The following is a 24004-nucleotide window of genomic DNA, read 5'->3' on the forward strand; positions in this document are numbered from 1 at the left end:
AGAGCTGGTGCTCAGAGACTCTTCTTGCTATGCTCCCCCGCGTCCACCCTCCAGCCTCCCCCAAGCCCGCCTTTCTTCCGCAGCCCCGCGCCGGTCTTCGATCCCCACCTCTTCAGAAGGGCGCCGGCGGCTGCCGCGGACCTCCTTCCCCGCCTCTCCCACTGCGCAGCCCCGCGGGCCGGCGCCGCGCTTCCTACAGTCCTACGAAGGGGAGTAAAGCAGAAGACTAGCGCACTCTCCCTCAATTGTCACCCTCTAGCTTTCTTCCCCCCAGTGCCCAAGGCTTTCGGTCACCTCTCCATAAATAATAAAAACCAGAGCCCAGAACCTGAAAAGGCAACCGCTGATCGGTCCCGTTCGCTTCCCCGCCAGTGAAAAGCAATCTTTTTCAGCGCCAACGCTCTATGTCATGCAGTCCGATCTCGGCTGACACACCCGTGCCGCTGTCCCCGCGCCGGGCCCTCGAGTCCTGTCACCTCGGGCCGCCGGCGCCTGGCTCTGGGGCCTGGGCCTCTCCCCTCCTCCCGCCCTCGGACCTCGCCGCCCCGCCTCCAGCCCGCGCCACAGCGGCCGCCATTGGTGCGGGTCCTCCCCAGAGCGGCGCCCATTGGCCTGGTGCGAAGTCATTCAGCTAGCGCATTCCGCCGCCCGCAGGCTTGCGGGGAAACTTCCTTATTATTGTGACGCCGAAAACGGAGAAACCCCGAGCCGGGCGAGAGGGGCTGTGACAGTCGGAGTCCCAAGCTGCGGTTCGGCTGCTGCCGAGGTGCGCAGGGCGGGGGCCGGGGTTCCAGGGAGGAGGGTACGGCGGAGCTGCAGTCGCGCGGGGCCGCGTTCCGCCTGGCACTGCCGTCAGCGCGCGGCTCCCGGAGGGGCGGCTGCGGCTCCTCCCGTGGCTCCGGCGGCAGCCGCTGCAGGCACTTCCAGCGATGACCTGGGGCTGGGGAGCGGGGAGATTGGGGCACGGCGCCCTTAGGACCCTGCGTGCGCCTCCCTGGCATTCTAGTGGGCTCGCCCTCCCGCCAGAGAGCCCCGCGCCGGGAAAGGCGAGACAAGCCTTCAAAATGGGAGCGCCTCCCGCCCGCGCTCGGCCGCCCTGCCGCCCGGGAGGAACTGCGACGCAGAAAGTCTAAAGGAGGATAGTCCCCATGCTTGACCCCTGCCCTTATTTAAATTCTGGGGTTCCAGGGACCTCCGTGCAGTGAGGAGCGCGGACGCTTTCAATTGAAATGGGAGCTGGCGAGGCCCTGGCATTTTGGGGAACCTCGGCGGTCGCGAGGGGTTTGCGCTGGGGACGCGGTGCACGGCGTCCGCGATGACAGCGCCGGCAAGGCTGCGGGGCCCGGCACCACCCACTTCGCGGAGGCCGGGCCGGCTCGCCTCTCCTGGGTCCGCCTCCTGGGCGGGGCCGGGGGCGAGGGTGTGTGTGGACACGTGTGTACGGGTGTGTGTGTGTGCGCCAACACGTCGGTGCGAACCGGCGCGGGGGTGTCAGGAGCTGGGACGGCCGGGGGCAGGTGAGACTTGAGTCATTTGTGAATGTGTGGAGTGGGCAAACCAGGACAGCCAGACCGAGAGGAGCATGTGTAACCTGAAACAGGTGAGCTTGTAGAGTCAGTGTCTGATGCGACTGTGCACGGAATATGTGTATGCAGCGTGAACTCCAGGGAGTAAGTATTTGAACTTTGCTGTTGGTCTGTCACTGTTTCTGGCTGCTTTCTGATTGCATTTTACATTAGCTTTCAAATCAGCCCCATTAGGAAGTACCTTAAATTCAGAGAAAAGCCTTCCAGGATTTTGCTTGCATTCATCACGCACAGAATGCTTTGGGAAAGACGATTCAAGAGCTCTCTTCCATTTTTGTGTGTCTTCTGGCGCTTTCCACAAATAGGAAGCTATTTCTAGAACCTTTTATTTGATGATTTGATAAGATCAAGTGAGCTGATTTTTCAACTCCAGACTTGAGAGAAATAAAAAAATAAAATGAGTTTTAAATGCAGTGATAGAGAGGGTATCATGTTTTAGTCGGCAGGGTACTGTGAAGCTCTCTCCTTTTGTACTTTCCTTTACCCTGGGGGAGGAGGGAGTAGCCTTATAAATCAGAAAAGCAAAGTACATTGCATATTCCAAAGCAAAATGGTTGAATTACATATTCTACATCATGGTCGTACCCCCTTCAAGGTTAGGAACTTTCTGTAAAAAGTATAATGCAGGAAACAAGGAGGACAGGTTAGAAAACCTCTTTGACAGAACTTCTTTGGCATGAAAAACAAAATTAGCACGTTAGCACTAGCATCCAGTTCTACTTGTTCAGTCAGTAGCTGGAGTTTACTTTTTGAAGAAAAAAAAAGGGATTTCAGAATGTTCGATATTGTGTGGTTGAAGCCATTCGTTATAGCATTTCATTCTGAAGACCAAATTTAAATTTATTAAGATTTTCATGACCAATTAAAAACTTTTTTTATACTTAATGAGAGTAGTAGTACCCCTACTGGAGACACAAGATAGTTATGCTTCAGTTTTATAAATAAAAGTAATATTCTCCAGATTGAATGGGATTTTCTGTATGGAGAGGTAGAAATACAGTTATGACAATATCTTTTTTTTTTTTCAAGATGGGGGTCTTGCTCTGTTGCACAGGCTGGAGTGCAGTGGTGCGATCTCGACTCACTGCAACCTCCGCCTCCCAGGCTCAAGCGAACCCCCCCCCACCTTAGCCTCCCAAGCAGCTGGGACCACAGGCGTGCACCACCACGCTCAGCTAATTTTTTGTAGTTGTTGGTTTCGCCAAAAGACGAAATGGGCTTTTGCCATGTTGCCCAGGCCGATCTCCAACTCCTGGGCTAAGGCTGTCCACCCACCTGGGCCTCCTAAAGTGCTTGACAAAAATATCTTAAAATCATGCAGGACTTTTTCTTTTGAGATACTTTAGGTACCTCTCTGAGATGATCTCTTCTCATTTTGCATGATGGAGGATGTGGTAATGAAAGGGAAAGACCGGGTGCAGTGGCTGGCGGGGCGCAGTGGCTCACCCCTGTAATCCCAGCACTTTGGGAGGCTTGAGAGGGGTGGATCACTTGAGGTCAGGAGTTGGAGACCAGCCTGATCAACATGGTGAAACTCCATCTCTACTAAAAATACAAAAATTAGCTGGGCATGGTGGCAGGTGCCTGTAATTCCAGCTACTTGAGAGGCTGAGGCAGGAGAATTGCTTGAACCTGGGAGAGGCAGGTTGTAGTGAGCCCAGAGTGGCCACCGCACTCCAGCCTGGGTGAAAGAGCCACACTCTGTCTCAAAAAAAAAAAAAAAAAAAAGAAATGAAAGGAGACAGTCTTCATAACAGTTGTGGCAAAACAAGCAGCTATGTGTGATACATGGAAAAATAAAGAAAATAGACAAAATTAAATTATTTTCCAAAACTTTCTCTAACAAAAATGAGAGATTTTAAAGTAATTCTATCTTTACTCCTCCCTATCAAATGTCAGGAATTTTTAGAAGGTGATATCTATATCTCTAGTTCACTTTTAGAGGTGATTGATATCTTTATAACTGGTTAGAGGTTATCTTACTAGTATTTAACCAAACTCCTGTCTTGAGATACAATGCATGGGGAATATTTAAGATTGAGTAATTTAAAGATATACTTATTTTCAGAGATTAACTCCTGTCTTTTTGTTTACAATAACATGAAGACACTTAACCGAGTTCCATACTAATGTTATTTATTATTTCTTTAACTTGCAGAACCGCAGGGTGTGGAATATTTCTGGCTTTTAGTCCAATGCCAAGTGTGTGACCTGTGGTGAGTTACTTAATTTTTCTGGACCTCAGTTTTTTCATCTTGTAAATGGAGTCCTTTACATACATTATCCTGTTTAATACTGTCATCAACTCAGGCTAAGATAGCTACCTAGAGAGGCCTAAGCAAATCTCAGTGCCTTCCTGCTGCTCTGAGATAGTGAAGAGAACAAGGTGAGCCCAAGAAGTAGGATATTTGGTGTCTGGTCTCTGCTTCAAGCACTTAATTCTTAGAGGACCAAAGTTACTTGGCCTCTGAAGGCCTTAGCTGCCATTAAAATGAATTTAGGAATGTAAGTCTTTTGCTTAGAGGTTAGACCAAATGGACTTTTAATAAGATGGTAAATTGCTAATACAACTCTGTCCCCTTTAGACATTTACTCCATTTAGAAATAGTACTTGTGGGTAGCAGAGACATGTGTTTCTGTGTAAGTGAACTGTTTTTATTATTACTCAGGGTGGGGAACCTTTAAAATTATCTGGAAAATAAAAGGGGTAACAAGTTGAGATGGTGGAAATTCTGGTTTTCTAAGAATGGGGTTCAGTTCACTAGACATTTATCAAGCCTCTACTGTGCTTCTATACTCTGCTGAGAATGGAAGGCACAAAGATGAGTAAAACCTGGTTCCTTCATGGAGAAACTCCCAGTCTGCACGTGGACAGGGTGTTAGTGGAGGAGGTATGAGAAGCAGCCAGACTGCCTCAATAGCGCTTTGCATTTTTTTTTGTTTTGTGAAGTGTTTGTAAGCATAAAATAATGCATGCCATATGTGTTAAGAAACAACAATAAAAGGACAGAAGCAGAACATCAGCCATGCTATTGAAATGTCTCCCTTTGTGCTCCTTCCAGATTGTTCCCTCTATTCCTACTGCCTCCACAATCATTACCCTGTATTTTGTGTTTGTGATTGGCTTTTCTTCGTAGCTTTGTTACCACTGATGATTCTTAATCTCCAAATAATATATTTGTTATAGTTGTGTTTGAACTTTGTACAAATGCATCATACTCTGAATTCTTCTGTGACTCAACACTTTTTAAGATTTAGTTACATTGATGCTTATAGATGGAGTTTATATTTTACTGCTCTACAGTGTTCTATTTTATGCATGTGCCACAGTGTATCTGTTTTCTGTTATCTGTTGATGGATATTTGTTTTTTGCTTTTTTTCTATTTCAAATAATGCTGGAATGAACATTCTTATACATATATCTTGGTGCATATGTTTATGAGTTTCTCACTGCATTGGACTGTAAGATAGTCACAGTCATTTAGGGCTACTAACATTAAAATTTATTAAAATAAAATATTAAAATTTCACTTATTCACTTGTATTAGTCACATTTCAAGTACTCAGTAGCCACAGATACCTACTGGCTACCATAGTGGACAGTGCAAATATATAGCATTTCCATTATTGCAGAAAGTTCTCGGTTTCCAGATTTTACTCATCTTTGTATCTCCATTTATTAGTACAATACAGGCGCACCATAGATGCTTAATAAGTTGGACAATGCTGGTCATATGCCTAGGAGTGAAATTACTGTGTGGGGAGGTATCCACATCTTCGTCTTCACTAGAGAATGCCAGCTTGTTTTGCCAAGTGGTTATGCCAGTTTATATTCCCACCAGCTGTCAGTGAGGGCCCTGGCTGTTGTATATCCTTGACTTAGTATTGTTAGACTTTTCAATTCTTGCGAGTCTGGTTGGTATCTTTTGAAGGCAGCCCCACAGCTTAAGCAGACAGCAGAGAAGTCATTCTTCCAGCTTCACAAAGCCTAGCACCAGGTAGTGAAGAAGGCACCACCTTTGAGGGGATGATGGGGGAAGGGTAGGAATGTTTCCTGTGTTGGCTGAAGGGGTCAGAGGACCAAAGTCCAGCTAAAGTGGAGGAGAGAGAAAACAGCAAGGAGTGGATTCACGTTGTTGAAAACTTCTCTTTGCCTTCTATGCCATTTCTCCCTTTGGTAGGAACATTTTTGATAATAAGGCAAGTCATTAAAATGAATCTTCTTTGTTACCAGAGTTAATTCTGCATTTTAATTTTGGCCCTAAATTTATTTAAAGCCTGAATTTGGGGGGTATCTGCCAAGCACTGAAGATTTTGGACATTGTCTTTTCCTGCTATTGAAAGAGACCCTCTACATATATACAACATTCAGGTAATTGCTTCTAAGCTTACTTGAAAGGAAGCTTATCTCTATTTTAAATGAGATTAGAAGTCCTGCCTGAGTGTTATTTAGGTCTCAGTGCCTTTCAAACAAAGGAATAAGAATGAGTCGTTAGGCTGCTGTGTGCATAGTCGCATAGTCTTATTATAAGACAAAGTTGAGGAATTGAAGGTTGTCTTTTAGCATTCAACTCACTAGAGCTAGTTAAAAGAGATTTATCTCCCTATTGCCCTCCACTCATGTCCTCTCCAGAATTAAAAAGCAAATGCACACAAAAAAACTTCCTCCTATCAACCTCAGATCCCTTTCATGAAAGTTATGGCAGATGGTGGTGATGCTGCTTTGCTGTAGTGCAGATTTGGCAGAATGCAGCTAGTGCTAATTGCAGTGAGGAAGACAGGAGTCATAACCCCAGCCTCTTGGGAATTGTCCTGTCTGCTGAAGTCTCAAAGAAAAGCACTAGGAATAGGAGTAACATTGCCTAAAGCAGCTGACATTTACTGGTCACTTATTACTACATGCCAGGCATTGTGCTAAGCCCTTTTTACATGCATTTTCTCATTAATCCTCATAGCACTCTAGCACCACCTCCTGATTTTGGAGCTTAAGGTGGGTAAACATCTTTCCCTAGGTTTCACAGCTAACATGGGGTTAATGTAGGGCTTGGATTTTAGTTCTTTTGACTGTTAAGCTCTGCTAAGATTATCTTGAATCTCTTACCAAGAATAGATGAGAAGGTCTCAGGAAAGTTGACATTGAGAGAAAGTTGTCCTTCAAAAGTGGTCCTTTTGTTTTGTCATGGGGAAATAAGAGGCAGGAAATGCAGCCAAGGGGGGCTGGTGTAGATGCTGAGGGAAGTGTAGTCCTATATTTTGTAGCGAATTTCATAATTATGTATTTTGAAGGAAAAGAAAAGATTCTGCTCTTCCAGGAGCAAGCAACAGAGTGAATGAGGAAAAATGGGTGTAAGGACCTTGGAGATCAAAATGCCTAGCGATGCAGACCGTTGCTGAAACTAGACCTTTAAAGTCATGAACATCAGCTACAAGATTTAGGGGTCCAACTGGAGTGTACTTTGAAGTGAAAGCTGTGCTGGTGGCTGGCTTCTCTCCAATGCATTGAACTTCTCTCCTGAAAGTTAGATGATTTTAGTTGCCTTCTTCTTTAGTTTCAGCAGAGCATTGTGATGACCCAGACCATATTTATAATTATGATTGATAGTTTATTCACAGGTATACATCTTATTTGTGGTTGCTATTTAATTCTCTTGGTAGGCAGTTTTCATTTGACAAATTGAAGATTCCATTACTGTAACTCAGTTGGGAAGAATTTTTGAAGTTTTCAACAGTAGTCCTTTTTATTATCTTTTTTCATAAATTGTTTTTACTAGTCAGTCAGGGATGAGGCCATACTTCAGGCTGTTTACACAGGATTGTGCTTGGCCAAAGCACCCGGAACTCAGATGACTCTCAAGCACTGACTCATGCCAGATTAACTACAAAAAGCTGATAGACACAGGACACCAAATTAATAATGAGAATTAAAAATCCTAGTAAGACTGAGATGCTTTGGTTACCTGGTCACAGTATTCTATCCCTGTAGTAGAATCTGCCCTATAAACCAAGTTATTTAGGGTTGCTTGCTAAGCAAGGCAATTGGTTGGGTGAATTTAACGACAACTGTTATGGAATCTGATCCACCCATCCACTTTTAGGAAATACTTACTTTCTGGATCAGATACCCAGGTTCATATGGTACATCTAGTTCTAGATCTTTGAGGAATTGCCATACTGTTTTCCATAATGGTTGAACTAGTTTACAATCCCACCAACAGTGTAAAAGTGTTCCTATTTCTCCACATCCTCTCCAACACCTGTTGTTTCCTGATTTTTTAATGATTGTCATTCTAACTGGTGTGAGATGGTATCTCATTGTGGTTTTGATTTGCATTTCTCTGATGGCGAGTGATGATGAGCATTTTTTCATGTGTCTGTTGGCTGTATGAATGTCTTCTTTTGAGAAATGTCTGTTCATATCCTTTGCCCACTTTTTGATGGGGTTGTTTGTTTTTTTCGTGTATATTTGTTTGAGTTCTTTGTAGATTCTGGAAATTAGCCCTTTGTCAGATGAGTAGATTGCAAAAATTTTCTCCCATTCTGTAGGTTGCCCGTTCACTCTGATGGTAGTTTCTTTTGCTGTGCAGAAGCTCTTTAGTTTAATTAGATCCCATTTGTCAATTTTGGCTTTTGCTGCCGTTGCTTTTGGTGTTTTAGACATGAAGTCCTTGCCCATGCCTATGTCCTGAATGGTACTACCTAGATTTTCTTCTAGGGTTTTTATGGTATTAGGTCTAACATTTAAGTCTCTAATCCATCTTGAATTAATCTTCATATAAGGAGTAAGGAAAGGATCCAGTTTCAGCTTTCTACTTATGGCTAGCCAATTTTCCCAGCACCATTTATTAAATAGGGAATCCTTTCCCCATTTCTTGTTTTTGTCAGGTTTGTCAAAGATCAGATGGTTGTAGATGTGTGGCATTATTTCTGAGGACTCCGTTCTGTTCCATTGGTCTATATCTCTGTTTTGGTACCAGTACCATGCTGTTTTGGTTACTGTAGCCTTGTAGTATAGTTTGAAGTCAGGTAGCGTGACGCCTCCGGCTTTGTCCTTTTGACTTAGGATTGTCTTGGCAATGCGGGCTCTTTTTTGGTTCCATATGAACTTTAAAGCAGTTTTTTCCAATTCTGTGAAGAATCCCACTACTGGGTATATACCCAAAGGATTATAAATTATTCTACTACAAAGACACATGCACACGTATGTTTATTGCGGCACTATTCACAATAGCAAAGACTTGGAATCAACCCAAATGTCCATCAGTGACAGACTGGATTAAGAAAATGTGGCACATATACACCATGGAATACTATGCAGCCATAAAAAAGGATGAGTTTGCGTCCTTTGTAGGGACATGGATGCAGCTGGAAACCATCATTCTTAGCAAACTATCACAAGAAGAGAAAACCAAACACCGCATGTTCTCACTCATAGGTGGGAACTGAACAATGAGCTCACTTGGACTCGGGAAGGGGAACATCACACACTGGGGCCTATCATGGGGAGGGGGGAGGGGGGAGGGATTGCATTGGGGAGTTATACCTGATATAAATGATGAATTGATGGGTGCTGACGAGTTGATGGGTGCAGCACACCAACATGGCACATGTATACATATGTAACAAACCTGCACGTTATGCACATATACCCTAGAACTTAAAGTATAATAAAAAAAAATAATAATTAAAAAAAAAAAAAAACAGCCAGGTTGACTGATCAGGATCCCTGTTTCTCTGGAGAGTGGTGCAGACACATTGCAAAGTCTGGCCTTTTGGTTATTTACTTTCTAAGCTCCTTACTCTATACTCCATTGATGTGGTTAATAGCAGTTGAGCAAGTTGGGAAAAATAAATTATTTCTAGATTATGTGAGCTTGCTGGTCTATTTAAATGTGTATCATTAGACCACCACCACCCACCACCACCACTGCCCTGCTAGTTTTTCATTTTATTTCTACTTCCTTCCCCACAAACTTTGTAGTTAACTCAAATAATAACATTTAATCTTAATACATTTTTAGTGTCGAGTCTAGACAAGGAATACAAATCTTGGGAAGAAGAGAACTTTCTGGTTAAGACAGCAAGTTGAGATTCAGTTTTATATTTTATTTTGGGCCTTTTCATGCCTTTCCTGAAAGCCTCAAGAGTTCAAAGCATACCTCAGGATTACAATAAGGCAGTTTAAAAATTGTTATATACAAATTAAGGTCATTGAGTTAAAGCCAAAGTACTGTAATTGTTGTCAAGAGAGGTTGAAAGTATGAGCTTCCTCTGTGTTGTAATCTTTAATTTGTAACCATTTGGGCATGCTTTTACCTTGGAAGAAAGGAGTTTGTCATTTTAAAAGCTGACTTTGTACAGAATAGCCAATTAGCTGTCTCCTTCATACGATGACAGTTCTCTCCTGTAGATTGTCTGATACATGCAGCTTTGATGTGTTCTCCTCGTATTATAATTCAAAGTAAGTCTTCACTATTTCCGTTAGAATCCATCCCCTTTTCATTACAATGAAATGAATGTACCAGTGAAAAGATTAGGCAAGACACCTTTGAAGTCTGCAATCTTGTTTTGAAATCCTGATATTTTGACCTGTAGGACCTAGAACAGTAATTCTCAATATGGAGAGAGTAACATGTTTAAGAAGTATGATTAGAGCCTGTAATCCCAGCACTTTGGGAGGCCAAGATGGGTGGATCACGAGGTCAGGAGATCGAGACCATCCTGGCTAACACGGTGAAACCCTGTCTCTACTAAAAAATACAGAAAACTAGCCGGGCGAGGTGGCGGGCACCTGTAGTCCCAGCTACTCAGGAGGCTGAGGCAGGAGAATGGTGTGAACCCGGGAGGCGGAGCTTGCAGTGAGCTGAGATCTGGCCACTGCACTCCAGCCTGGACGACAGAGCGAGACTCCGTCACAAAAAAAAAAAAAAAAAAAGTATGATTAGAAAAGGATATTCAGAATGATACTTAAAATGTATATTTGGAAACCAGCCGGGCTCGGTGGCTCACACCTGTAATCCCAGCACTTTGGGAGGCCAAGGTGGGCGAATTACTTGAGGTCAAGAATTCAAGACCAGCCTGGCCAATATGGCGAAACCCTGTCTCTACTAAAATGCCAAAAAAATAGCTGGGTGTGGTGGCACATGCCTGTAATCCCAGCTAATTCAGAGGCTGAGGCAGGAGAATTGCTTGAACCTGTGAGGCGGAGATTGTAGTGAGCTGAGATTGCGCCACTGCACTCTAGCCTGGGAGACAGAGCGAGACTTGGTCTCAAAAAACAAAAAAGTATATTTGGAAACTGAAATGTAATCTGAATGTCCTTAAGACCAATCTTTTGCATTACTTGTTTGTTTTTAAGATGGGTCTCGCTCTATTTCTCAGGCTGGAGTATGGTGGTGCAATCACGGCTCACTGAAGCCTTGACCTCGTAGGCTCAAACGATCCTCTCACCCCAGCCCCCCATGTAGCTGGGACTACAAGTGTGTGCTACCACACTTGGCTGATTTTATTTATTTTTTGGTAGAGATAAGGTCTCATGTTGCCCAGGCTGGTCTCAAACTCCTGGCTTAAGCTGTCCTCTCACCTTGGCCTCCCAAAGTGTTGAGATCACAGACGTGAGCCCCTGTGCCTGGTCACTATTTTCTTTAATATCCAGATAAAGTGATTCAAGCCCAAGGTGATGCTGATTAGAGATTTAGTGTCTTCCTCAAATTTCTAAGAATTTCCAAGGGGAAGAAGAGCATTTAGGTTCTCTTATGGCTCATCCAAAACTCTTGCTCAGTTGTCAGTCTTCCGGAGGGGTACTGAGGGCTTATTTTCAAGGTTCTTTTTATTCATGCTTGGCAAAATACAGTTATTGTAAGGCTGTTGTGTCTTAACTTTGATAGAAGGTTTGGGATTCTCAAAAGTAGTTACAGAACAGGCAACAACTTCAGACTGAGTGTTAGACACCGCTGTTCTCTGAATCCATCTGCTGTTCTCTGCCACGGAGAATCTACTGTTTACTGGCCAGGTTCCAGACTTGCAGCCGTATTACAGGCTTCAATCGCTTTCTGTTTTTTCTTTGTCTTTTTTTTTTTTTTTTTGAGGTGGAGTTTCGCTCTTGTTGCCCAGGCTGGAGTGCAGTGGCGCCATCTTGGCTCACTGCAACCTCTCCCTCCTGGGTTCAAGCGATTCTGGTGCTTCAGCCTTCCGAGTAGCTGGGATTATAGGTGCCTGCCACCACGCCTGACTAATTTTTGTATTTTTAGTAAAGATGGGGTTTCACCATGTTGATCAGGCTGATCTCGAACTCCTGACCTCAGGTGATCCATCTGCTTTGGCCTCCCAAAGTGTTGGAATTACAGGCGTGAGCCACCATGACCAGCCAATCGCACACTCTTAATTTGATATCTTAAATAGGAGCATCTACTATTTTATAAGGCATGCTTGGGATTTCCCCTATCTCCTTTCGTCTCTAAATCTTGGACCTTTCTTTCAAAACCAGAGAGGTGCATGAGGTATTTTCCTAAACAGAAGATCCATCCACTTAAGATTTCCAACTTTACCAGTAGTCAGAACTTTTGGAGTTACAATATTTCATTTCTGAGCAAAGCATTAGATAAAACTTCCCCTCTTATGTCTTTGTAAGCAAAATAAAATATTGAAATAATTGATACCTCTCCCATATTAAACACTAGAGGTTGTTCCCTCCTCCTTTCTGTTGTGGAAAAAATACTTTTGTGCCTATTATGTTGGTAATGACAATTCTCACAATTAAACTCAAGAAAGCCTTATCGGCTGATGTGGACCCGCAGAGGCAGTACACATATAGCAAGAGAAAGGAGGTTTAAAGACAATTAAAAAATCTTTATTGAGATATAATTCACATACCGTAAAATGTACTTTTCTTTTTTTTTTTTTGAGATAGAATTTTGCTCTTGTTGCCCAAGCTAGAGTGCAATGGCGGGACCTCAGCTCACTGCAACCTCTGCCTCCTGGGTTCAAGCAGTTCTCCTTGCCTCAGCCTCCTGAGTAGCTGGGATTACAGGCATGTGCCACCATGCCTGGCTGATTTTGTATTTTTAGTAGAAACAGGGTCTCTCCATGTTGGTCAGGCTGGTCTGGAACTCCCGACCTCAGGTCATCCGCCCGTCTTGGCCTCCCAAAGTGCGGGGATTACAGGCATGAGCCACCATGCCCGGCCTAAAATTTACCTATTTAAAGTATAACATTTAGGGGTTTTTCGTATATTTGCCATGTTTTAAAACCATCACCACAACCTAAATTTAGAACAATTTGCCACCTTCCAAAAGGACAGGTATAGTCACTGTCAATTCTCCTCTTTCCCTCCAGTCCTAGGCAGACACTAGTCTATTTTCTAGTCTATTTTCTGTTGCCTGTTCTATACATTTCATGTAAACAGAATCATACAATTTGTGGACTTTTGTGACTGGCTTCTTTTTCTTAGCATAATACATTCACTGTTCATCCATATTGCAGCCAAATAATATCCCATTGTATAGATATACCATGTTTTATTTAACCATTCATCGGTTGATGAACATTTTGGTTATTTCCTTTTGATATTATGTATAATGCTGTTGTGGACATTCCTTTATAAGGTTTTGTGTGGACGTAGTCTTGCAGTTCTCTTGGGTTTATAACTAGGAGTGAAATTGCTGGATCATATGGTATCTTTATGTTTATTCTTTTCAGGAACTGCCAGACATTTTTACAAGCCAGTGTAGGATGGTTCTCTAACAGCCCCACATTATTGCCAACACTTGTTGTCACCTGGCCATTCTTGTGATGTGAATTGGTAGCAAGAGATGAGATTTTTTTTTTTGTTTGTATGAAAGGGAAACATTAATTGTTAAAAGGTAATGAAACTTTAGGGTCAGTAATCAGGCAAAAGTTGATTACCTGCTAAATAGAAGAGGTCTGTGTTATACTGTGGTCTCTGTTGAAGGAGATTAAAATCTTTTTTGGGGAGTTAAGTTATAAAGATATAAAGAGAAAGCTACCAGTTAGGCAGTATAGTAGACATGTCAGAGGGATGCAGGCTGACTGTCACTGTAACAATCCCAGAGTCTCTCAGGTAGGAAGTGAGGCTTGATTCAGAGCTGGAACCAAGGGTAAAAGGGAATGGCAGAGAAGATAACATTTTTTATTTTTTTTCCATTTTTCGTCTTCACTTCAAGTGGTGAAATCCTACTAACCAATCTAATATTAGGGTATGTAAAGGAGTTAATGGGTTCAAAATTTTTTAAAACATTAAAATAAGCAGAAAATTCAAAGGAATGATGCATTGAGAAAGGATAAGGTGAAGTCTTGAGAGTGTTTTCAAAACTGTTACTAACTTAATGATTTGCCAAGATTGTTTCAGGTCATCTCCTGTACTCAGGATTCTTTAACAGTGATCTGAAAACCATATTCTGTCTGTTCACTCATTCATTTAAACAAACACAATTTACTTAAACTGTTTTTTAAACTCTTATTAAAATACAGAGTAGCATCATTGTAACATAACTGCTTTCAACAGTATTAATATGTTTTATTTTGAGATGTAAGATATCTGAAGAATATTAAGAGGAGGGTTATTTTTTAAATTGGTTACATTCATTACTTGACTTTCTATGACCTATTTCTTTTTAATTAAAAATATTTTTTTTTTAACTCTCTCCTAGGCTACATGATTCCCTGAAAGATAAGAACAATGTTATGTTGGGGATATTGGTCTCTGGGCCAACCTGGTATCAGCACCAACCTGCAGGGAATTGTGGCTGAGCCCCAGGTGTGTGGGTTCATATCTGACAGAAGTGTCAAGGAGGTGGCCTGTGGGGGAAACCACTCTGTGTTCCTGCTGGAAGATGGGGAAGTTTACACATGTGGTTTGAACACCAAGGGGCAGCTGGGCCATGAGAGGGAAGGAAACAAGCCAGGTGAGTGCACCTTGTCTGTCTTGATTATTGGTGAGAATGGAAAGTTGGAGGACACAATGGCAGAGGGCCTGGTTGGAGCTTTCTCCACCAAGTGTTCAGTTTTCAGGGAGGCTCTTTTGAACGGTGCAGGGATTCCCTCCTGTTTGGAACCCTTGTGTCTAATTCAAGCCTTTTGATGGAAAAACAGACTTTTCTTTTCTTTTCTTTTTTTTTTTTTTTTGAGATAGGGTCTCACTCTGTCACCCAGGCTTGAGTGCAGTGGTGAGATCTTGGCTCACTGCAACCTCCACCTCCCAGGTTCAGGTGATTTTCATGCCTCAGCCACCTGACTAACCGGGATTACAGGCATGTGCCACCACAAGACTTTTTATTTTTCGTCTTATTAGAGAACGTATGTAATGTCAGTTACCCAGGGAGGGGAGGATGACTAGTTAGTTCAGGGTTAGAATAAAATAGATTTTGCCCATTGTATTAGTTGGTTTTCACACGCTGATAAGACATACCCAAGACTGGGCAGTTTACAAAAGAAAGAGGTTTATTGGATTTACAGTTCCATGTGGCTGGGGAGGCCTCACAATCATGGCAGAAGGTGAAAGGCACATTTCACATGGCAGCAGACAAGAGAAGAGGGCTTGTGCTGGGAGACTCCCATTTTTAAAACCATCGGATCTCATGAGACTCATTCACTATCATGAGAACAGCACAGGAAAGACCTGCCCCCATGATTCACTTACCTCCCACTGGGTCCCTCCTGTAACACGTGGGAATTCAAGATGAGATTTGGCTGGGGACACAGCCAAACCATATCCCCCAGTAATTTAATGCTGAGAATTATGACAGTTTTTGATCAGGTAATCCTCACACAATCACTATCAGAAGCTTTACTTCCTGATTACCTATATTGATTCCTTTGTTTCTGCAACATGCTTTTATTATATGTTTTGTGCTAAGCCATGTGATTGGTGTTATGAGTGGAGGGATGAATGAGATATGGTGATGATGTGACTGCAGTGATCCCCATGGCAAATGCTGTCATGCAAGTCTGTGTTATGTAAGTTGAAGAATATACCAGAGGTGTAGGGGAGGGGAGATTGGTTCTGCCTTTGGATGTTGAGTAGAACTTTGGCGTGTGTGTGTGTGTGTGCATGCATGTGCACTTGGGTGTATGAATGAATGTGGCAGCATCACTCAGGTTATTGCACACCTGATACCCAGTGATGTGGATATAAAGGTGCAATACTTGTTCAGGGCATGTTGAGTAGTGTGGTGAGACTGGTAAGAGTGGGTAATAGAAGAGGATAAGCTGGAAAGGTAGGGGGCTAATTCGTTTCCTTAAATTTCAGTGCTTTTAATTGATTTGTAACAGGTGCTGCACGTATTTTAAGTTTGTTGATTTTATTTTTTTCCTCCTATTTTTACATTTTTTTTTGAGACAGAATCAGGCTGGAGTGCAGTGGTACCATCTTGAGTCACTGCAACCTCCGCCTCCTGGGCTGCAGATATCCTCCCATTCTCAGTCTCCTGATTAGCTAGAACTACAGGCATGTGCCGACACACCTGCTAATTTAAAAATTTTTGTTTTAGTAGAGATGGAGTGTTTGCCATGTTGTCCAGGCTGGTCTCAAACTCTTGAGCTCAAGCAGTCTGCCTGCCTTGGCCTCCCAAAGTGCTGGAATTATAGATGTGAGCCACCATTCCTGGCCCTATTTTTACTTTTAAAGAATCTAAGTATGACTTTCAGTATATGTGTAGCATGGATTTATAAGAGTCTCTTAGTAGTGGTGATGTGTAAATGAGTCTTCTTTTGGTGAGAAATTTTAAGGTAGCGTCTTGAATTGTGACCACATATTTGTCACACTAGCATAGGTGTTTGCCCCTTTTTCTGTTACCTGCCACCCTTTTAATTCAATACAGATCATTCCAGACACTGAAGCTTCATTAAAGAATAACCTTGCAGTTTTTTCGAGATGATTTTACCCTTTCATTTGGCATCAATGTGAATTGAATTTTTTCTGTGACACTGTCTTCCTCTTCTCTCATATGTATTATTCCCTTCTATAGTAAGTGACAGTGTTCCATAGTTTCCCTGCCCAAATGTCAGTGTAAATTTATAATCATTAATTTTTGTGTTGCAAAATTAAAATTAAAATTGGAAAGAGGGCTGTGGGGCTGAGGCACAGTTGCGAAGGATGTGAAGTGTGGTTGATGGGCTTCCACTTCCTCATTCTTTGCCATCAGGTTCCTTCAGGAAGCCTGCTATGAGACATACACCAGGCCTGCTCATCTGGGGGCAGTGCCCCATGTTCTAGCCAGGGGTTTCTTAACCTGTGGACCCTGAAATCTTGGGATTTCAAGGAAGGGGTTTGTAGAGTCATCTACAGATAAACACCCTTCCATGTACAGTGCACTCAATACTATAGGTTTTCAGATGATTCTGTTGTTTACTAAAAGGAAAATTCAGTTGAAAATGCCACTAATTCAGAAATTAGTAAATCCTATTTATTATGTATTTTACCAATTAATAGAATACAAAGGTATCATATACAAATACCATGGAGGGGGCAGGAAGAAGCTTGACTTTTACAAATGGTCTTCATACTGGCACAGATTAAAAACCAAGTCTTCTTTCTTTTCCTCCTGTTAAAACTCACTGGTATCTCATATTAAGCTCCTAAATGTGTCCTCTCTTTCCCTAGGCTAGAGCCAGCGTCTAACAAGTAATGCATTTGTAGGGAGCCCAACAGTATGCTCCTTCCTGTGGGAATGTCTACATTCAGCCAGGGTTTAGGAACTTCACTCCAGCGATCTTTGAAGGACTTGTACCACCCTAGCCAGCCTTTGAAGGGAGTATTTTGGGAACTGGGAAGAGATCTTTCTAGTCCTCCCATAGAGACAGCAAGATTATGGTGAAGTTTGAAATCAGATAAAACTAATGGAGGCATTACATCTGTAATGTAAAATGGGGATTATAGTCTGGGCGTGGTAGCACACACCTGTAATCCCATCATTTTAGGAGGCCAAGGCCAGAGGATTGCTTGCTAAGGAGTTGGCGACCAGTCTGGGCAACACAGAGATACGGAAAAAAAAAAAATTAAGTGGGCACGGTGGTGTGTACCTGTTGTTCCTGCTACTTGGGAGGTTGAGGTTGGAAGGTCGCTTGAGCCCTGGAGACTGAAACTGCGGTGAACTGTGATTGCATAACTGCACTCCAGCCTGGGCAACAGAGAAAGACTCTGTCTCAAAATAAAACAAAAAACAACAATAACAAAAAACCCCAAAATAAATAAATAAGTAAAAATGGGGATTATAATAGTCTTTCATAGGTAGAGTAATCTGTGTAAATATTGAATGCAGTGTCTGGCAGTTTTATGTGACACCTCAGAAATTACGCTACCGTGCAGTTTTACCATCCCGTGTAAAGGCTGATACTGTCTCTGGAGATACAGGGAAAGAAGCCTAAGCGGAATCTAGTTTTTTTATCTACCAGGAAATAGTTGTGTGGCCCTGGGCAAGTTTCTTCCTATTTCTGAGTCACAGTTCCCTTTCCCGTAAAAGGAGTAGACTTCCTCTTCTAATCTGATAGTTCTTGATGAAGTGGATTCACATGATAAAGAAGACACCACACAACTGCTAGGAGTGTTACAGACAGAAATATATTTCAGGAAAGGGGTTCTGATCCAGACCCAAAGAGAGGGTTCTTGGATCTCTCAAGAAAGAATTCAGGGCGAATCCGCAGTACAAAATGAAAGCAAGTTTATTAAGAAAGTAAAGGAATAAAAGAATGGCTACTCCATAGACAGAGCCCTGAGGGCTGCTGATTGTGCATTTTTATGGTTATTTCTTGAAAATATGCTAAACAAGGTGTGGATTATTCACGCTTCCCCTTTTTAGACCATATAGGGTAACTTCCTGACGTTGCCATGGCGTTTGTAAACTGTCATGCGCTGATGGGAGTGTAGCAATGAGGACAACCAGAGCTCGCTCTTGTGGCCATTTTGGTTTTAGTGGGTTTTTGGCCGGCTCCTCTACTGTAACCTGTTTTATCAGGAGGTCTTTATGGCCTGTATTTTGTGCTGACCTCCTATCTCATCCTGTGACTTGGAATGCCTTACCTGGGCCAGATGCAGTGGCTCATGCCTGTAATCCCCACACTTTGGGAGGCCAAGCCGGGTGGATCATGAGGTCAGGAGTCCGAGACCAGCCTGACCAACATGGTGAAACCCATCTCTACTGAAAATACAAAAATTAGCTGGGTATGGTGGCGCGTGCCTGTAATCCTAGTTACTCAGGAGGCCGTGGGAGGAGAATCGCTTGAACCCGGGAGGCAGAGGTTGCAGTGAGCTGAGGTCACACCACTGTACTCCATCCTGGGGGACAGAGCGAAATTCCATCTCAAAAAAAAAAAAAAAAAAAAAAGAATGCCTTACCCTTCTGAGAATACAGCCTAGTAGGTTTCAGCCTCATTTTACCCAGCTCCTGTTTAAGATGGAGTTGCTCTGGTTCATATGCCCCTGACAGTAGTCGGTGATGGCCACCCTCTTTCCACCCTCCTTATCTGTCTTCTCTGTGGCTTGGTCTTCTATCAGGCAGCCTCACTGCAGTCAGGTGCTCAGATATGCCTCACTGCACACCTTGATCTTGGAACCTGGGTGAGAGGGTTCACCCTGGGGTAGCAGGTGGGAAAGGAAGCAAAAACCTCACAGAACAATGATAGCAAAGATCTGTAGAAGGCATCATAATGAATACATCTGAGTGCAACTAGACATTTCTCCAGCACAGCCTCCTGATGCAGCTCCAGGGAGCTAATGGTAGGTGTTGCTGGGCCTTTGGATGTGAGTGAGCTCTGGCAAAGCAGCTGCTCTGCGTCTGTCTGCATACTAGGTCAGCTGGCCCTCAGTCATCCTGCAGACGCCCTCCCCAGCAGGGCTGAGTGACTGCAAGAAACCCAAGCTAGAGGTGTGCCAAGAAGGCGTTGGGATTCAGCCTCAGAATCCAGCCCATGCTTGTGATCTAAATTTGGAATAAGGCAGACTCTAGTGTAAATTACAAGAGATTCCAGAAATTTCTGTTGTTGGTTAAGCTTGTCTGTTAATTATAAACTCCATAGCAGCTTGGAATAGTGCCTCTTTGAATGGAAAGATTATGTGGGTGGGTGCCTCCCTCTCTTCATTTAACTTTTTCATTGGTAGGTGTGTTCTAAATACGGATACGATTTGGGTTGGTTTTTAATGAGTGGGAAGAAGAGAATGAACTTGTTTTCTGTGTTTGCTTATTGAGAACCGTGACCTGGAGAGCTGCTAGACATGGAAGGGAAGTCCGTGGCAGGCTTACTTTGTTAGAGATATCTGTTGGTCTGGGCCCACAGGAATGCTACCCCCAAGTAGCTTCTGTGGTATTTGGGGAGGGAGCATGATGGAAGGCTCCTTCCTTAAAAGATAATTTTTTGGGGGGACTCTGGGCAGGTCTGTGATTTCAACCTGGCCCAGATCAAGTTGCCCAGATCAGTTGACTTTGAAATATGAACGATTTTAAAAAGTGAGTGTATGACTGTTCCCTCTAAGGCTTTGAACGTGTGAAGAAGTGAATTGAAGGAGTTAATTCCATGGTGGCCTACCTCCAAGGGGCTTACAGAATTTTGAATCCAAGTGGCAAACTTAAGTTTCTTTTTCTTGCTTTGCAGTACTGACTGTGAATGGAGTAATGCCTGTCCATCAACACTTACTCTGCTGATTGGACTTGTTAATATTTCTAGTCCTAGCAGGGTGTCCACCAGCATGGGTGTGGTCATCTAGCACTAGTCTGGAGGAGGATTTATTTCATTGCCTTGAAACTTCATTTCCTGTTAAAATGCAAACGACCCTGGGAGCCACATATTCTGACCTTGCTGAGGGGAAGGAAAGTTGAAAGAAGGTAGTGGTGTAGGAGATGCACCTGGACAAGTCTTCTAATATGTGCCTTGATTCTGTCCTGCTAGTCATCGTATGCCATATTATACACTCTGTCTCTAAGTGGTTCAGCTGCAAGGCACATCAATTCATTTTTTTGGGGATGCATTCTGTAGATATGCCAGAGCAGTGATATAAAGCACTTCTCAGTGATTCTAAGGGTTTTGGAGATCCTTTTTTTCCTTCTTGAGAATATGTAACAGTTAACTATTGCTGTTGCTGACCCTGAGACTACTGTGGTTTATTTGTACTCTCTCTACTTCTCACATTAGTAATACCCTTATGTGACCAACTGTGTGTGTGTGTGTGTATGTGGTAAGAAGGAGGCATTTCAAAGACACATCAAATTCTGAAACTCCTGGTAATTCAGGCCCCAGATACTTTCCCAGTGTGTCAGGCAGCACACAGCGTTCTAGCTTAGGTGTGTCCATGACTCATTTGTGATTTGGCCAAGGGTAAAGAGGCCTGTGATTCCCAGAAGCATTTTTCAGATGCAGTTTATTAAGCCCCATCTAAACTCAATGTCCAACTTTAAAAAAAAAGTATTGGATTATAAGTCTTTTGTACATTCCTTTCTCACATGACTTTTCTCTCCTTCATTCTCACCTTTATTCTGACATATAACTCATCCCTCCCCCACAAAGCAGACAGAATTTTTGTGATTGGAGGCAGCATAGGGTTATTACTAATTTCCTTATGGTTTTTGTCCATGAATTTATTTTGTAATTTTCTAAGACATAAAGTTACAGGGCTGGCATTTTAGGAAGTCTTGTGTGCCTTCCCCCACTTTTTTTCTTTTTTTTTGAATAAAGCAAGCAAACAAAACATGAGCTTTTTTTTCCCTGAATGTTATTTTTTACAAGTAAAGTGACTAAGTGGACATTAAGTAAATCTTGAGCTCTTTTATTAAACTAGAGACTGGTTGTTCATAGAAAAAAATTCAATAAATACCTTAATTTACCATGCCTCTGATATTCCTACCCAGCCACATTGTAAACAGTACTCTTCAGCTAAATGAATAGTTCCCCTTTCCTCACACATACTCTGATTTCTAATATTGGGATTTTAGGGTAAGCTAATCTCTGTGGTTTATTAGGGATATCTGAACTTACCTAAGTGTCTTCTAATCTCATTCCCTATCTTGAATAGACAAGAACTGTGGTAGGGCCAGTTATTTAGTGTAATCTAATTTGACTCTGCTAAATTGTACAATTCTCTGTAGACATACCAGGAAATCTTCTTATTTATAAGCCCAAGGGTAACAATTTATAAGCAAACTCTAACATTTCTGTGCAACTCTATTTGATTCATCTCTATGATTGGTTCCTTTTACTTCCTCCCGAGTTGGTTTGCCTCTTGCAGGTAATTTAATCCAATTCACATTTGCATTTTGTATTCAGTCTAAGCATTTCCATAATGCCTATCACCATATGTAACAGCTCTCCTGCTGTTTGATAAATGAGATTTATAAAGCAGAAAGTCCAAAAGTTTCAATTCTCAAACTGTGGTTGCTTCTAACCGTGGTAGAAGTAAGGCTTTCAACCAGCTTCTCAGGTTGCTCTCGGGCATCTGAAGGGCGCAATAACTCTGTCATGTTAATCAGCTCTTGCTGAAAAGCAAACCAGCTGAACTGAAAGGAAGTGGAAGAGACCCTGTAATGACTTCCTGTTATTGAAGTGCATGTTTCTATGGGCATAACTGATATAAAAGGCAGAATGTGCCATAGAAAATGTTCAGATCTCAACATTGCCCTTGTTAGGGCCCCATCTATTCCTTATTAGGAATGGCAGGTGGTTCAGGAGGCTGTGCACCCCTTTCTGATTTTGGTGATAATGGTTATAATCAAAACCAGTAGGACATCTTGCCTCTGATAGCTGGGTAGATGACTTTCTGGTTCAAAAGTCTAAGGATCAGGAGAAACTGTCATTTAATAGTTTTATTCTGGGATAATTAATCGGAGTTTTTTTTTTCTATCTGTAATACTCAGCCTACATTCTATGAAGCTACTTGAGTGTTTTAGAAAACGTATACTTATTGATGAGCATACTCGTTAGTGTGAGGTATCTGTGACTTTTAAAAACCTGCAGTATTACTTTTAAGTAAGTAATAAAATGGTTTGCTTCATGAAACAAGAATCTTAGTTAATTTGTTAATTATGAAAGTGGTTAACAATATGTATATAAGCTGTCTTTATCTCTGATGTGCTTAGCATTTTTAAGCTGATTAATCCTCATGATAGCCCTGTAAAGTAGGTCAGTATTATTATCCAAGGTACATGTAAGGGAGAAAAGAAAAGGGAGTTAAGTTTGAGTCTTGCTTGAGTACTGACAGTTTGGGTTTAATAATCCTAGACTTTTGTTCACAGACATTTTTGTAACCTCAGGCTGATTGAGAATGGCTGATAAGATTTTATTGTCAAACTTGTTTACATTTAATTTCCACTCAGTACTTTTATTAAAGAAACAAAAATGATATAGATGTGCCCACCCAGAAGCTTGTATTCCTTAATTTACTGTTGAAATACGAATATGATCAAGGTACTTTGGTAAAAGGTACTAAGAAACAACTCCCTTTTTATCTTGAAAATCATTAGACTACTATTTGTCAGCTGCCTTTTTAAGCTCTTTTGAGCACCAAATAAAAAGCACACATGATAATTCATATTTCAGGTTGATGTATTTTGTCTTGCTATTTGCCTCTTGTTCTTTTTTTTTTATTTTCTTGAATTATTTACTTCTTATTCAGTCACTGATTCAGCAGATTATTTACTGAGTGGCTGAACTTCTAGATTCCTCATTTGTTTTAGATACTCTTAGAACACAACAAATTGATGCAGATCCCACCCTTTGGGCATTTGTAGACTACAGGTGAGAATATAAGATATACCCAAAAGGTTATATCATGCAGTTCAGCAGGTGTCAAGCAGGTGATACAGGTCCTATGTGTGTCAAAATAAGTGTTGTCCTGCAGTGAAGAGATGGACCACCAACAGTACTGAATTCTGACTTCTAACAAATGTCATCTTCTATACCTACACACATTATAAGGTTCACATTTATCTTAAGTTTGTGAGCTTGTTGGAGGAGTGAATTGTAACATTTCGGAGAAGGGGCAGCTTTGGAGATGGTTTCAGGGTTCTAGGGATGTTCAGCGATTTTAGTAAATCCACCCTTTAATTCTGAATTTTTGTGTTACAATAGCAATTTTTTAGTTTGGCAGTTTTGATGATTTCATCTAGCTTGGTGATCTATGATCTTTATAGATCTAGGGTAGGTAGAATGTTGTAGTTTATCAGCCTGAATGGGGTATATCTGGTCAGCTGATATTTTACATCTCTTCAAGGGCTACTGGAATTCTTTGTAAGTCTTTTGGAGTGAATGCCATTTGATAGCATGTAATGATGAAATCTTTGATAACCCTCTAACAGATGTATGGTCTCATTTCCTTGTAGACTTGCAGTCATTTTTTTACTCATTATTAAAATATGCATTGAAATTTCTATTATAATTATTAATTGACTTGGAACAACTGAAATCATGATTGTGAATAATT

The 24004-nt window shown here is 42.1% G+C and overlaps 1 protein-coding gene across 2 annotated transcripts in view; it reads left to right on the forward strand.

Annotated features, from left to right (window-relative positions):
* Positions 1–614: 614 nt before the first annotated feature.
* Positions 615–24004, forward strand: part of HERC3 (HECT and RLD domain containing E3 ubiquitin protein ligase 3) — a 124058-nt gene continuing 100668 nt past the window's right edge. Inside the window, exons 1-3 of one of the 2 annotated variants that reach the window (XM_023195425.2) lie at positions 615–766; positions 3745–3802; positions 14253–14507. In XM_023195425.2, coding sequence (XP_023051193.1) covers positions 14282–14507 — 226 coding nt within the window. In that variant the 5' untranslated portion in view covers positions 615–766; positions 3745–3802; positions 14253–14281. The remainder of the gene's footprint in view (positions 767–3744; positions 3803–14252; positions 14508–24004) is intronic. The other variant, XM_023195426.3, reaches the window with a different exon arrangement.

This window comes from Piliocolobus tephrosceles, chromosome 3 (assembly GCF_002776525.5).
Source record: "Piliocolobus tephrosceles isolate RC106 chromosome 3, ASM277652v3, whole genome shotgun sequence".
In the NCBI taxonomy this organism is placed as follows: domain Eukaryota; kingdom Metazoa; phylum Chordata; class Mammalia; order Primates; family Cercopithecidae; genus Piliocolobus; species Piliocolobus tephrosceles.